Below are 16920 nucleotides of genomic sequence, written 5' to 3'. Positions count from 1 at the left end.
GGTGCATCAGATCGCTGCATGCAAGGCTTAAGAGAAAATTCATCATTGCATGTATTTTTTTTGTTATTTAGTGGTCACATATTTAGAGTTTCAGCCGCATTAAATTGCTGCATGCAGCATATATGGCACTAAATTAGTATCACTAGATTCATTTTGAAATATAGTTACATGATATATCAATTTGATGTCATATATGCTACTACTTTTTCTCATTAAAATTGATCAAAATTCTAAAATTTTGACTTAGGAAAAAAAGATAGAAGTACAACTTATTCATGGACGGAGGGAGTACATTGGTTCTCGACTCAAGGACACTTTAGGCACATGTAATAACGTAGTGATCCAATTCATCGTTTACTTCAGACCACACTTCGATGTCCACCCCCATTTTACCCTTGGGCACATTCGTGAAGAGCATACCACGCACATGCATTTATTTAACTGGTCAAAGTCAGAAACCATGGCCATCACATTCTATTATATAAATTAAAATCATCAATGGATCGGTGGTCAACAGTAAACAGTCCGCGCCTTGCAGCGAGGATCGGGGCGCCATTTCAGCTAGCACATCAGCCGGTCATCGCAAGGAAGGCGGCAAGCACGGCGGGTAATTGATCGATCAGGCACCTCAGCCATGCAAACCACCCTACGCGCGGCACCTAGCTACCTACCTACCACTTCCCATCCATGAGAATGCAGCTAATCTTACTTAAGTTCCCAAATGCGAAATCGAAAAGCGTAAACGGAAACGAAGGCGCGGGAGCGCTCCGGCGCCGGCGTGCACGCACGGCGGCGCGCGGGAATCGCTAGTAGAACTGGCCGTAGTTGGTGAAGGTCTGGCCGAATCCCCAGTTGCTGGGCGCCACGTCCTGGAAGACGACCTTCTGGCCGTTGGTGGCGGTGACGGCGAAGGAGATGGACTGGCCGTTGAGGTAGCTGTTGGACTGCCAGTTGGCGCCCCAGTTCCGGGACATGGTGGTCCACCCGGTCCTGGACCCCTTGATCTGCACCGCCCTGATCGACCCCGGCCCGCCGACGTTGGTGATGAGCACCAGCTCGAAGTAGCTGTGGCCGTTGATGGTGAACCGCACGCCGCCGCTCCTGGAGCAGGGCACCCGCTGGAACAGGACCGGCACGATGCCGGCGCGGTAGACGCCGATGCGCTCCCACGCGGGCTGCGCCATGTCCAGGTGCTTGCGGGGCGGGTTGCACCAGCCGCCGTTGTCGTTGGGCTTGGAGTAGTCCGTCGGGCAGAGGTTGGTGGCCGTGATGGTGACCGTCACCCCCGGCTTGCAGTTCGGGGAACTGCCCTGGTCGCACTGCACCTGGTAGCACTCCCCGCACGCCGCCCCGTCGTTGAAGAGGGACGTGCTCAGCGCCGCCGTGTCCGTCCCGTACCCCGTCGAGTACAGGTTCCCGTACCCGCAAGCGCCGCCTGCCATTAGTTACAACGCCATCCTCGATCAGTACATATCCACGGCGCGCAAAAGTGCAATGCAAATACGCAAAGCGAGGAGTAGTCGTGGATCGTCACTTACCCATGGTGCCGGCGGCGTTGCTCCCGCCGTAGAAGGTGGCGGAGCCCCTCATCCAGTCGGCAGCCCCAGGCGTCGCCGCGGCGAGGCAGTAGGCCGCGACGACGACGACGGCCAAGCGCGACAAGACTCCGCTCCTGCGCGCCATCTCCAGTGCGTACGGAATGGCCTCGGGCACAGGGCACTGTGGTGGGTGGGTGCACTCGATCGGCAGGCGACGTGGGAGGCGAGTGAAGTGAGGAGGTGGAAAAGCCATGGCGTCGGCGGTGCTTAAATAGCGATGCGGCGATTGAGGCACGGGATCGGCGCGCGCGAAGCCCGGCGAGGACTCACGTGCCCGCCGAGGCGGTCGACGGCCCTGTTGCACCCAGCGCCTTAAATGCATGCCATGCCATGCCATGCACGATTCCTGACTCTTTTTCTCCCGCCCAAAAAATGAAAAAAAGTCTCTGCTCCGCTACGTTTTCGAAGGATTCCGCTGGCCGATCTGCAGGGGGCCGCCGACTATTTCCATTTACATTTTCTTCTCTGGCAAGCAGCAGAACCGGCCCACTGTGCCCTAGTAGGTTCCACTGATCCGTGCAAGTACGTCTTAATCATTTGGGATCAACATTAAACAATCATCAGCTGGGAGGGAGACGTACAGTACGTACGAGCGATGAGCATTAACATTTCGATCAGAAGTAAACCAACTCGACCATCCGGAGGCGGAGGCGTCACGTGAGCTCACGAGTCTCGGCCGCTCTGAGTCACATGGGGATTACTGGCGATGGAGTGGTTACCGAGGGTCATTGGATCGGTAAGCAAGCCCCTAGCCCTAGGCCTCAACCGAACCACGACGCGGGCCCTTGGATTGAGCCGCTTGACGCGCTGCTCAGCCCAGCTGATACCCGCCATTACCTAAAAAAAAAAAAAACTGATACCCGCCAAGAAATGGAAGCTACTACTACTCCACTTGCGCTCGTTGTTACTGCCTGGTCCCCATTGGCAGGTACTAGCGGTTAGGGTTAGGGGTGAGGGCTAGGGGAATTTAGCACCATAGGTAGGTAATTTTGGCATGATTTACGGGAGGATTAGTTTTTCTCCCGCGCGGGCCTCGAGCTTAATTTTGTCTTGCTCGGTTGATTGGAATCTACGTGAAGAAACTCTTTTGCTTTGCGGCAAGTCAACTGCCATGCACACACTAGTAGCCACTAGGGCATTGAAAAAACTGTCACTCTAGGGCCTCGACATTGGACTATTAGGGCAGCTGTTTCTACATGTACGGCTAGTGCTATTCTTAATCGGTATGACCTCAATTTTATACTCGCGATCCCTGCTAGATTACGGGGTCAAACCTTTGGATTTGAATGCGTTCAGATTTCATCGTTTTCGGTTAAAGATAAGTCTGACATTGAGAGGTCTTTTTCTTTTGCTGAGATTCGTTTGGATGCAAATTAGCGGCATTCTGTCCCTCTATGGTTTATCATTTAAGTAGTAGGAGTAGTACTTAAACAACCAGTTTCAAAAGTAAGGGATCGGCTCTATGTCGGTCGCCTGGAAAAAAAAATTAAGCAGTTGATCTTCCTCCTCCTTTCTCAACCGTTGGATCAAAATCCAACGGACACAGCTTATTTTCAGCCTCCAATCGTTGTTTCTCTTCTTCCTCTATCACCCCCGCCCAATCTAGCCCAAGTCTAGCCGCTTGCTTCCGCCGCCCGCGGCCGGCGGCGCGGGCCATCCCTCTAAGCCTGGCGACCACCAAAAAAATCCGAAGCAACTCCCCACCCGCCAACCTAAGATAGATAGCGGGGTTGCTTCTCCCGCGAACCTGCACCCACCATCCTAAGATAGTTGGGTTGTTCTTCCCCAGCATCGGCAGCCTCGCCGTCTCCTTCATCTCCGTCGGCGCTTCCTTCTTCCTTCTCAAAATCGACTGACCCAAATCCCAAAATCAGTCGACTGATATTGAGATATTGTGCAAAAGAAATGGGGGCATTATATTTTTATACCCAAATATTTTTTCTGTACTCCGCTTTTAATGCTGCAAAAAACATTTGAGAAATAAGAGCTCGCAAGCAAATTGAAAATAGCGAGACAAGCAAAGGAATTTGGCCTCTTTCTTCTGAGGGTTACATACTAGTTTTCTTCCCCGGCAAGCTAATTTTGCGATTGGTCTGATCTTGTCTGGAACGTAGCAACGTTTTAGCCAGTACTCATGACATGGTACGGAACCATGCATGCTCATGATCAGCCCATCATGTCGGCCGGAGTACTATGTGATAAGGGCCAGGAAGGGATCCCTCACACTTGTCACGACAAAATTACGTGGAAACGTGAACCATTCCGTGGGGTCCTTGAATGCAGATGAGGCCACTTGGTGAAACCGGCCGACGGTTTGTTGTTAATCTGCCCACATGCACCCATGTTTAACTGTTTCCGAGTATAACAGAATCCGGGCATGTGGTGTTGCAGTCTCTGTTGCTCCCTCCTCTCGTCTGCACCGGCGCCAAAAGTCCACTCCAAGGTAGAGATCGTTCGATCCAGCTTTCGGTCACACAGTCATGTGTTGACATCAAGTTTCCTCTGGGAAAAATATTATTCCCTTCATTTCACAATATAATGCGTCCGCGTTTTCCAAGATTCAACTACGGCGGGAGCAAAAACTATACCAATGAATTTGTATTTTCGATATGAATTCAGTGATATAATTTTTGCTTCTGTCGCAGTCGGTCTCGTTGGTTAATTTACAGTCAAACTTTGATCTCAGAAAGCGTGGGCGCACTACCTTATGAAATGAAGGGAGTGATACTACTAGTAGCGTCGTAGGATCTTGTGTCTCCCGTGCTGCGTGCAGTGTACGGTGGACTTTAAGCTCCCTGTCATGCATGGTTAACGACATCACAAGATTGTTCCATGTGATTCTAAAAACAATGAAGCATGGATGGACTAATGGAGTGGTGGTCATTGCTTACGACATCTAGCCTATTGCTCACGGCCATGTCAAATTTATTTTGGTTAACTTTTAGATCAAAAGGCTCCTCGCATGTCCCATTCACTTGAAATGAAACAATTTCCTCAGTTATCTTGCATCAGAGTGTGCGAACATGCTGTAAGGAGCAACTATGGGAGATACCGCATCACACCGCCAGGATGAGAGCAATCCTAGGAGCCATGGCCTCAAGAGTACCCGAACCGCTCATCAGGGCAATTCTGCTCTTCTTCATGTTGAGTTTGGCCGGGGAACCTCCCTCGCCTTGGAGTCCATAATCTGCAGCCATTTGTCCATTTTTTTTAGATCAGATCTATTATAAAGATTTACCAGAAGTATAAAACACCTCAGACATAATAAAAATTAAATCGAGGTCCATGAACCACCGAACGACCATTACCGCGCCAAAACGAGCCACGACGCGTTGCTATCGCCGCTCCCATACCGGAGCCGGCCTGACCTTGCCAATGATACCCGAGAAGTCTTTGTGTGTGTGTCCCTAAGGATCAGCGTCCCGGAGCCGCACTCGCCGCTGTTGAATCCTTGAATCGATCTGAAGAATTTGACACCAAATACCGCCGTTGCGTATGCGGAAGTCCTGGACTAACGGGTCCTCGGACAGCCGGACTATATGCGTATGCCGGACTGTTGGGCTATGAAGATACAAGATAGAAGACTTTGTCCCGTGTCCGGATGAGACTCTCCTTTGCGTGAAAGGCAAGCTTGGCGATTCGGACATGAAGATTCCTTTCTCTGTAACCGACCCTGTGTAACCCTAGCCCCCTCCGGTGTCTATATAAACCGGAGGGTTTAGTCCGTAGGACAACAATAATCATAATCATAGGCTAGCTTCTAGGGTTTAGCCTCTACGATCTCATAGTAGATCAACTCTTGTAATACTCATATCATCAAGATCAATCAATCAGGAAGTAGGGTATTACCTCCATCGAGAGGGCTCGAACCTGGGTAAACATTGTGTCCCCCGCCTCCTGTTACCATTAGCCTTAGACGAACAGTTCAGGACCCCCTACCCGAGATCCGCCGGTTTTGACACCGACATTGGTGCTTTCATTGAGAGTTCCACTGTGATGTCGAAGATAGGGTTGATGGCTCGCCTTGTTATCAAGGACAACATCATCTCCGGGGGAGCCCTGGCCTCAGGCCAAACCCTCCGGCTGGGCGACTTTACTATGATCGCCCGTTCGGCCGTCGGGCCGACAATGACCTCTCGGGTCATCGAAAATCGTCTCCACGTCAGCTCGGAATACGTCGAGCAGATGGATGCAGCGGAGTTATCGTCTTTAAACGGGCTCCTGGATCGCATCGCCGCTTTGGGAGTTGCTACGGACTATGATCGGATTGGGCTTAAACCCGATCAGGGAGAGATTGAATCTTCGTCGATCACTCATCAGATAGCGGTGGTGGAGGAGCAATGCAACAACTGTTCCGCTATATTAAGGACGAAATATGTCCGGATTTCCAAGCTCACCGAGCCGGATACCTGCCCACGGGAAGACATGCCCTGAACTCCGAGTTTAGAGTCGGACTGTGGGCCAGAAACATTGGTTGACATCCTGGAACCCGAACTATTAAGTTCGGAAACTCCTCAAGCTCTGGGTCACAGATCGGATCGGGGTTCAGACTTAACTCCACCCACCCACCCAGACTCATGCGATCTTTCCCACATCAGACAACAGTCCCAAGAGACGGTACATCACTTTTGGGCCAGATTCCTCCTTGTCAAGGACAAGGTCAAGAACTGTCGCGATGAAGACGCAATCTCATTATTCTGCAAAAATTGCACGGACAAGGGACTCCTTAACGCCATAAATCGCCATCACGTATCAAGCTTCAATGACTTGGCGACCATAGTACAGAAGTACCGCGCAATGGAAAGCACCTGGAAAACTCAGGCAGCCTTTTGGGATGCACTGGCTCTCACTAAGCCCCTCGTCCGAACAAAAAGGGTGTACCCTTGTAGGTCGCCCGATCCAATCACGAAGAAATCGAAGCCCACTACAGGGCAAGGAACGGTTTTGGAGGGATGGCTCGATAGCCCATGCAAAATACACACCACACCAGATGCCGTACCAACACACAAGCTTAGAGCATGTTGGATACTTCGGCAGGTGGCCAAGAGCGGTGAGGATCTCCTCATAAAAAACACCGCAGAGCAACATCCCACAGAACACAACACTATAGTGCTGACAGTCTTCGAGACTTTCGCCTCAAATAACAGGCGCAAGAGAGCACTCTGCGGCCTTGCCGAAGTCTGCCAAGTTGCAGCAGTGAACCCCTGGAACAACACGGCCATAACTTTCAGTGCCTGTGACGAACCGCAATTCAGAATAGTCCGGGCACCAACTGGTTTGGTCCTCAGTCCAATCATCGACGGCTTTCGGCTTACTAAAGTGCTCATGGACGGCGGCAGCGGACTAAACCTCATTTACAAGGAAACTCTCCACAAAATGGAAATAGACAAGAGCCGCATTGAGCAAAGCAGCACAACCTTCCGAGGAATTATTCCCAGCCAGGAGGCACGATCTGCGGGAAAAATCACACTCAATGTGGTATTCGGCACGCCGGAGAATTATCGGTCTGAAGAGATAACCTTCCAGGTGGCCCCTTTCAATAGTGGATATCACGCCTTGTTAGGGCAGGACGCGTTTGCGAGCTTCCAAGCCATACCCCATTACGGGTACATGAAGCTCAAGATGCCCGGACCCAACGGAATTATCACTCTTGCCAGTGATCCGGACACAACACTCCACGCCGAAAATAAGACAGTCGCCTTGGCCCTCGAATCATTGTCTGAAGCCCTCGCGACCGAAGAATTAACTGCATTATGCTCCACAGTGGATAGGGACAACGTGATACTCGATAAGCGATCCAAGTCCACCTCCTTTAAACCAGCAGACGAAATAGTCAAATTCCAAGTCCACCCAACGGACTCCACGAAGACGGCATCCATCAGGGCACAGCTGGAGCCCACAATCGACGCTGCACGACGGGCGTTCCTACGCGAGAACTGGGATATCTTTGCCTGGCACCCTTCTGATATGCCGGGGATCCCACGCAGGCTGGCCGAACACAGCCTCAACATACTGAAAGGATACATACCGGTCAAGCAAACACTACGATGCTTTTCATAACCCAAACGACAAGCTATGGGAGAGGAACTAGCCAAGTTACTCGAGGCCAGATTCATCATAGAAATAAAATATCCGGATTGGCTAGCAAACCTGGTGATGGCACCAAAGAAGGATAAATCCTGGCGCCTATGTGTCGATTTCAAAGAGCTCAACAAGGCTTGCCCTAAGGATCCGTTCCCTCTCCCGCACATCGATCAGATTATCGATGCCACCGCAGGACACATCTCATTGTGTTTCCTTGATGCATACTCCAGATACCATCAAATCAAGATGGTGGAGTCCGATCAAGCCGCAATGGCATTTATCACCCCATACGGGCCTTTCTGCTTCAACACTATGCCTTTCGGGCTCAAAAACACTGGTGCCACCTACCAACACATGATTAAAACAAGCCTAGAGAAACAAATTGGCAAAAAAGTTGAAGCATACATAGACGGCATAGTCATCAAGACTAGACACGCCGAGTCTTTAATAGACGATCTAAGGCTCATGTTCGATAACCTTCGAACATATGACATTAAGCTCAATCCAGAAAAATGTGTTTTCGGCGTTCCCGCTGGAAAGCTACTGGGCTTCATCGTTTCCAATAGAGGAATTGAAGCAAAGCCAGCTAAAATCCGAGCTTTGTCATAGTTGGCTACCCCAACAGATCTCAAACAAATCCAGAAACTAACCGGATGCGTGGTAGCTTTAAGCCGCTTTATCTCCAGATTGGGAGAAAAGGCATTGCAACTTTATCGCCTTCTTCGATGAACCGAAGACTTTGAGTGGACGGACGCGGCGATGGCCGGACTGGAAGAAATAAAGGCTCTTCTAGCAAGCAACCCAATCCTGGCCGCGCCAAACCTTGGCGAACCCATGTTGTTATACATAGCCGCAACACACCAAGTTGTGAGTGTGGTGCTCGTCGTCGAACGAGAGGAGGACGGGCACAAATTTCCGGTTCAGAAGCCGGTATACTATGTATCTACTGTACTCACACCATGCAAATCTCGGTACCCACATTACCAAAAAATAGCATACGCGGTCTTCACGGCATCCCGGAAACTACGACACTACTTTCAAGAGTGTTCAATCACAGTGGCCTCCAAAGTACCACTTAATGACATAATAAACAACCGCGATGCCACGGGCTAGATTGCCAAGTGGGCCATAGAGCTCCTCCCATTCGACATCACATATAAATCATGGCGAGCTATTAAATCCCAAGTACTGACGGATTTCGTCGCCGAATGGACAGAGGTTGAACTCCCTAAAGAGTACGACACATACTCCAACTGGATCACGCACTTCGACGGCTCTAAAATGCTGGCAGGTCTGGGAGCAGGAATCATCCTCACATCCCCCACTGGAGATACAGTCCAGTACGTACTTCAAATATTATACACAGACTCCAACAATGCAGCCGAATACGAAGCTCTTTTGCATGGTCTTCGGATGACCGTCTCCATGGGCATTCAGCGCCTAGAAGTGCGTGGGGATTCGAACCTCGCAATATCTCAAATAAATGGAGGCCTTGATGCCAAAGATCCGAAAATGGCGGCATATCATAATGCCATCCTTAAAATGTCAGCTCGTTTCAAGGGGCTCGAATTTCATCATGTGGCCTGAGAAAACAATCAAGCGGCGGATGTCCTCGCCCGCATCGGCGCTAAGCGCGACCCCATCCCACCTAACATCTTTCTGGAAAGGCTTTTCAAGCCATCCGTGCTGTGGCAAGGGGAGACCGGCAACATCATTCCGGATCCGACCACAACCCCAGATTCCGAAAACACTGACATAATCGGGGGCTCTGCCACCGTAATAACACCTTCGGCCCATCTCATCATGGCTGTTATCGCCCCATGAACCGAACCCTTCTTGGCCTACCTTAATAGGCAAGAACTCCATGAGGATCAAAATGAGGCACGCTGCATTGTGCGTCGCTCTAAATCCTACAAAGTCCATGAGGGAGAGCTTTATAAGAAAAGCGCTACCGGAGTACTTTAGAGATGTATCTCCAAGGAGGAAGGGCGCCAGCTCTTGGCTGAAATTCATGCCAACCTCGGCGGTCACCACATCGCAGCTCGGGCCCTCGTAAGCAAGGCCTTCCGTACAGGTTTTTACTGGCCGACGACCCGAGCAGACGCACAGGACCTCGTCCAACATTGCGTCGGTTGCCAGCTTTTGGCCAACCAAAGCTATATGCCACCCACCGCTCTACAGACAATCCCCATAACTTGGCCTTTTGCGGTCTGGGGGCTTGATATGGTTGGACCCCTTAAAGGAGGAAGCCATAAGAAAAAAATACCTATTGGTCATGGTGGATAAATTCACCAAATGGATAGAGGCCAAACTAGTTAAAACTGCCGAATCGGACCCGTGATAGACTTCATATCGGGTGTTGTGCACCGTTATGGTGTCCCCCACAGCATCATCACTGACAACGGCTCCAATTTCACAGCCGAGGAGGTGAAAACTTGGTGCGGAAACATGGGCATTAAGCTCGATTACGCCTCCGTCTGTCACCCTCAAACAAACGATCAAGTCAAATGGGCCAACGATCTTATTATGAGCGGCATTAAACCTAGACTAGTGCGATCCTTAAAAGAATCAAACACGCACTGGGTTGAGGAGCTTGACTCCGTATTCTAGGGCCTGCAGACCACGCCAAATCATACTACCGGATACACACCCTTCTTCATGGTGTACGGCACAGAGGCTGTGCTGCCCTGCGATATTATTCATGACTGACCTCGAGTGCGCATGTACGAAGAGAGAGAGAGGCCGATCTTGATCGGCATGCCAGTTTGGATGCCTTGGAAGAGGAGAGCGGCGTCGCAAAAGCCCATTTCGCATTCTATCAACAACAGGCTCGCAGGTATCAAAGCAGAGAAGTACGGGCCAAGACTTATAATATTGGCGAACTCATTCTACGTCTACCGGAAAAGAAAAAGGACAAACTCAAGCCCAAGTGGGAGGGTCCCTTCATTATCGACAAAGTTCTCACCGGAGGAGCGTATCGCGTGCGTGATGCATCAGATAATCGCCTCGAGCCGAACCCATGAATGCGGCCAGACTCCGAAGATTCTACGCCTAGCGCCAAACTCTTTGTTTGTCTCCTTCCCACTGTTACTTTTTTTTACTTTTTAGCTCTCTTCTCTCTTTTTCTTTTGTAGCTCTAAAGCTTTTGGTGTAGCTAGACTACACACATGTGACACACTAATCTTCATGTATGTGCGCTCATTATACCTGGGGGCTTCTTACACAGAAGCTTAATATAATTATCTTCAGGGCATCAAGCCCACTGTATATGTGTCCTTTTTCCATACGTACCTTTTTTCGCCATTATACGCATCGATATGACTTAAGTTTTGGCCAAGCCGGGTTGCCTGGCTCCTGTGCTTATGCCCTATGTTCCCGTTAGTTCGGCTAGGGCATAAAGGGAGCACCTTTGCGATTGTTACTGCCGGGTACTCCGGATGTGTACCTCAGACTGGGTGAAGCCGAAAGCTAGCGTTCTTAAGGGAATATTCGGTCGGTGAACTAAAGATGTTTTTTACCTATCAAAATATAAACCCCCAGATGTTACATATACTGTGCTTTTTGATCACAGTTCGGACATGCACGTTAATGCATGCGTACCCAGGGAAAGGAACCCTTAATGGAACTATTCTCTCTGGAAGATGTTTCTTACTATCCATGTAATATAACATAGCTAGTTGGGTACTTCTTTGTTCAAGAAATTATGACCCCTACACTTGGTTTCCACACGTACCCTAGTTTATATTACCGAGCAGGTATTCGGAAACACTCCGGATTGTCGGGTCCAGATGCTGAAGCGAAAAGTTCAGCCATGACAAATGTTTTACAATCTGGCTAGAGACAAATATGTCAATTGAAGTACATAGTCACTTAGACTCAAATGCTTCTTCTTCTATGCCATCCAACAGGTTGTTTAGCCTACAATCCTGTTGGGAATATTTTGCGGCTAATCCTACCTGGTCATGTACCAGATTAATGGGAATTTCTTTCCCATCTGACGATACAGGTCCGACCCGAGCCATATGATTCGGATCGAGCTTGGTGTACCGTGTTTTCACCATGGCCCAAGCTTCCCTCACACCTTCTCGACATGCAGATATCTTCCATAGTCGAAAACGCCACCGCGCTCCCTTGAATAGCTATACAAGCTCCCCCATACTTCCTGGTAGGGAGGCGGATGGCCACAAGGCCTTAGCAACACTCCGCATGGCCTGCCGAACTTGCTCGTGCAGTTGCGAAAGCTCTTGTAGCAGATCGCCTGAGGATCCGGGCATCTCCTCTTCGGGACGACCAGTCAGCATACCTACAGACATAGCTCTGTTAGTTCCTATATTTGCTGAACTATATAAATGTTCGTTTGAGCACATACTAAAAATGCCGTGTTGAAGCCTCTTATTTTCCTTCACGGAGTCAGCCAGCTGGGCCCGAACATCTTTTAATTCTTCACCTAGCTGGGTATTGGCATCTTGGAGTTTGTTTTTTCCCTCTATGACCCATGTAAGTACACGCTCGCCAGCGGCTGCTTGCCTTTGCGGTCCTTGCTCACCCTCTCGTGGGATTCCCGTATTCTGTTCCGGATTATCTGAAGATTTTTGTCATCAGATATTATTAGCGTCACTGGTCTATACATACAATATTATTTTCCTCAATACGGGAATACATACCAGTTGATGCCTCTACGGATCTTGACAGCTTGGCCATAGCGGCCGTTAGCTGGGTTCGACACTCTTCCAGCTCTTGAGACAACAGGTTGTTCTTCTCTGAGAGCACCTATTAATACAATGATCCTTAAATCAGTTGTACCAACTATTTCAAGTCTCAGGGGCTACTGATACACATAATTATCAGATTTTTATACTTACTTGTATATCTTTCAAATACTGGTCTGTGGCTCTAGCAAGCCCATCCCGAGTAGCTCGGATATATCCATCACCCGAGTTGAAGGCATTAAAAGACTCTTCTAAAAATCTAGGGTCGTGGAGTGCGGTCCGCCGGCGCCGATGATTCATGACGCTCTCCACTTCAGAATTTGTAACGGGCATTCTGTTCGAATCCTCCGTACAAAGACAATCCATTGTCACCTCCGGGTTGGCCTGTCCCCGAGACCGGGTCCGGAATCCGGCTAGTAGAGGCATGGTTGGCAGGATACTCGGACATAGTCCGGCGGATGTTCTTTCTGCTAAAACACAATGGATAGTGTCATACTTTAAGATGACGACCATGGGGCGTGTTTGAAACCATACCTCCTTGATGACGACTCCGCCATGTTTCTATTCGCCTTTCTTTTTGAAGGCCTACCTGGCGCGGTAGCCCCTTGTTGGCAAGTCACCTCGGGTTCGGCTTGGCGCACTGATCATCTTCCCTGTAGAGCATAAGAACTGTGCGGTGGGTAAGACGAAAGGAGTGAATCTTTCCCGAAGTTAAGTCTCTTGTTTACTTACATGCGATACAGGGAGGAGGTCAGGATAGTTAGCAATGATGGCCACCTCTGTGCCGTCAAAGCTCGCCTGGTGAAACACCCCTTCCATGAGCTCCACGAAAATATATGGATCCTCTTCGAATCCGGGGTCAAGGGCCCAGTTACGGTCCTATGGCTGTGGAACTCCCTAGTTATCTTCCGCCATTCCTGTTATAATTAGAACGAGTAAATATTTATGAACACAAAGGCTCACGGAATGAATAGAGTAGAGTAATGGATGGCAGCTCACCCAATTGGGAGGGTTGTACATGGAAAATCCATCCCATGGCTTAATGTGGACGAACTCCTCTTTTTCTCCCTTGTATAAATCAGAAAGTATTTTCACCAGAGTAGCGGTGGAGACCGGACCCTTGCGACCACAACGGGTGGCATCGTCTTATCCATTGAAGTGCCACATGGGACGCCCTCGGTATTGGAGTTGCTGAACCCCTCGCATTATGGAAATCACCATAACCTCGACTATTGTTAGTCCGGACTAAGCAAGTGTTCTTATCTTGCTCATCAATTGAAGGACCTCCTTGCTATCTTCCTCTTTGAGGCTCCGGGGACGCCAGTTGAGGCGTTTCTTCAACGGAGCGTTTATAAACTTAGGAAGACCCATTCAGATTGGGTCAGGAAGGGAGACGTCCTCAATATAAAACCACTCGGAAGGCCATTCTTCGGATGCTTTCTTTGGTGTGCCGGATAAGTATCCGGTCCCAGCGATGCGCCATATCTCGGCTCCGCCCACTTGGAATATTGATCCCCCATGATTGCGCGGGACGAGGCAGAACAACTTCTTCCATAGCTCAAAATGGGCTTCGCAACCCAGAAATAGCTCATAGAGAGCGATGTAACCTGCGATGTGCAGGATGGAGGCAGGTGTGAAGTTGTGCTGCTAGAGGCCATAGAACTCCAGAAGCCCGCGGAGAAATGGATGGATTGGAAATCCGATGCCCCTCAATAAATAGGAAACAAGGCATACTCGCTCCCCCTGGATGGGTTGGGAGAGTCCTTTGCTTGCTCCCCACCGTCGAAGGAAGCCAATCTGGCTCGAACGGGGACTAGATATGCAGGAGGTAGAAACCCTTGGGTCTGCAACTTCACTAATTGGCCATGGGATATGGTACACTTCTCCCAATCACCCGGCTCGGTGCGGCGAGGGAGGGACGAAGAGCTGCGAGTGCTGGCCATGATGGGTGGTTTTTTCGGGCGCGCTCTGATGATTCCTTGCTTGGGGAAGATGGTGTGGATTGGATCTGAAGATCCCCATATCTTTAAATAGACGATTAATTTACATGGTTAGGGTGGCAAGTGTAAAAATGCCCCGATTTCTCGCATTCGCTTGACACGTGGAGGCTGAGACTATTAAGGTACAGAAGCCAATGAGTGTAACATTAAATGGGAAGCTGGACACTGCTCTTTACAACAGGTACTTTGAAGAGTTCGGAGAAGGAACCCGCCTTGCAATGCCGAAGACAATCTGCGCGCCAGACTCATCGTCATTTAAGCCTGGTTCGGGGGCTACTGAGGGAGTCCTGGACTAAGGGGTCCTCGGACAGCCGGACTATATGCGTATGCCGGACTGTTGGGCTATGAAGATACAAGATAGAAGACTTCGTCCCGTGTCCGGATGGGACTCTCATTTGCATGGAAGGCAAGCTTGGTGATTCAAATATGAAGATTCCTTTCTCTGTAACCGACCCTGTGTAACCCTAGCCCCCTCCAGTGTGTACATAAACTGGAGGGTTTAGTCCGTAGGACAACAACAATCATAATCATAGGCTAGCTTCTAGGGTTTAGCCTCTACGATCTTGTGGTAGATCAACTCTTGTAATACTCATATCATCAAGATCAATCAAGAAGGAAGTAGAGTATTACCTCCATCGAGAGGGCCCGAACCTGGGTAAACATTGCGTCCCCCGCCTCCTGTTACCATTAGCCTTAGACGCATACCTCGGGAGCCCCTACCGGAGATCTGCCGGTTTTGACACCGACATCGTAGACACGGCGAGAAACCCTAACCTGCAGGCATTTGTCCATTGACAACATATTCTCCTAAGCAGAGTGCTTGAGTATTCGCAAGAGCATTGTCATATCATCATCCAACTCACATGGGAGAAGTATATATCATTTCTTAGTATTCAGGTCAAATGATCGAATCAGATGACTAGAGGGGGAGGGAAATAGATGGTTGCAAATTTTAACTTAGTCGACAAATTTAGGATAATACGGATAAAATAGGTTTTCTAAATACACAGCCAGATGAGAAAAACAATATATGACAAGCAAGGGAACAAGAAGATAAAGGAAGCAACAGGCTACTTAGCAAGCCCACAATCATACAAAGCAAGTAAAGATGTGTGAAAGCTTAATCATACAGAGCAAGGAAGAAAGAACTGGTGGCCTTACTTGATATAATGGATAAAAATGCTGAAGTTAGAGGAATTAGTGCTCAAGACAGAGATTTGCGAAAGAAATTAAGAAAATAGCTGAATGATCTACTTAAACTAGAAGAGATCAAATGGCTACAAAGATATAAAGACAATGAAATTAAAGAAGGAGATTCCAATACTAGATATTACCATGCCAAGGTGAATGGGAGACAAAGAAAAAATAGAATTCTCAAATTGGAACAAGATGGGGAAGTGATTAAGGGAGAGAAAGAGCTCATGGTTTACATCACTGGATTCTATAAAAACTGTTTGGGCAGGCAGAGATTTCTAATGTCAATCTCAATATCCAGGGGGCCGAGGGGATTTCTCCCGAGGCATAGGATGTGTTGATCAAACCTTTTTCCCTGGATGAAATTAAAAATGTGGTTTTCTCCATGGAAAAGAATAAAAACCTAGGGCCAGATGGATTTGCCATTAAATTTTATCAAAATTTCTGGGAGATGGTAAAAAATGATCTGAAGAATATATTAGATGATTTCCACAGTGGAAAAGTTGACCTAGCCAGGCTTAACTATGGGATCATTACCTTGGTCCCTAAGGTTAAAGACGCTAAACAAATTCAGAAATTTAGGCCTATCTGTCTTCTGAATGTTAGTTTCAAAATCATTACTAAAGTCTAGACGTATCAAAGTGGTTAACCCTATTATCTCTCCTATCCAAACCACCGTTGTCAAAGGCAAATATATTATGGAAGGGGTAGTTATCTTACATCAAGCTTTAAAATCTATCCGTAATAAAAAGCAAAATGCTATGCTATTCAAGGTTGACTTTGAAAAAGCATATGATAAGATTAAATGGCCTTTTGTCCATAAAATGTTGGGACTGGAAAATTTCCCTAATAAATGGTGTGATTTGGTGATGCACACCATGAGAGGGGGATAGGTGGGGGTGAAAGTTAATGACAGTGTGGGACCTTTCTTCAAAACTTTCAAAGGACTTAGACAGGGGGACTCTCTTTCTCCTTTACTATTTGATCTAGTAGTAGATGCCCTAGCTATGATAATGGATAAAGCTAGGATTGAAGGGTATATAACAGGGGTGCTCACTGATGTTCATGAAAATGGGGTGAATATATTACAATATGCTGATGACACTATATTCCTGCTACATGATGATAAAGAATCAACTAGAAATCTTAAATTTATACTCACTGCTTTTGAGCAAATGTCTGGTCTGACGATAAACTTCCACAAAAGTGACATATATCTCTTTGGGAAGAAAAAAAACAAAAGTGATCTCTATCAGGAGATTTTCACTTGTTCCCTTGGTGAAATGCCTTTGAAATATCTTGGCCTACCTTTCTATAGTAAAAGAATTAGAAATA

At 48.4% G+C, this 16920-nt stretch overlaps 1 protein-coding gene across 1 annotated transcript; it reads right to left on the bottom strand.

The window, feature by feature from the left end:
- Positions 1-432: 432 nt before the first annotated feature.
- Positions 433-1765, bottom strand: LOC123095168 (expansin-A12). Its single transcript, XM_044516978.1, has 2 exons — positions 1539-1765; positions 433-1435 (listed from the first exon to the last, which is right to left on the bottom strand). The coding sequence occupies exons 1-2, from the start codon at positions 1681-1683 to the stop codon at positions 807-809; spliced, it is 774 nt and encodes a 257-aa protein (XP_044372913.1). The 5' UTR covers positions 1684-1765; the 3' UTR covers positions 433-806.
- Between the last annotated feature and the right edge of the window lie 15155 nt (positions 1766-16920).

The sequence above is a fragment of the Triticum aestivum genome, chromosome 4B (assembly GCF_018294505.1).
Source record: "Triticum aestivum cultivar Chinese Spring chromosome 4B, IWGSC CS RefSeq v2.1, whole genome shotgun sequence".
Taxonomy (NCBI): domain Eukaryota; kingdom Viridiplantae; phylum Streptophyta; class Magnoliopsida; order Poales; family Poaceae; genus Triticum; species Triticum aestivum.
This window is presented reverse-complemented; position numbering and strand designations above follow the sequence as displayed.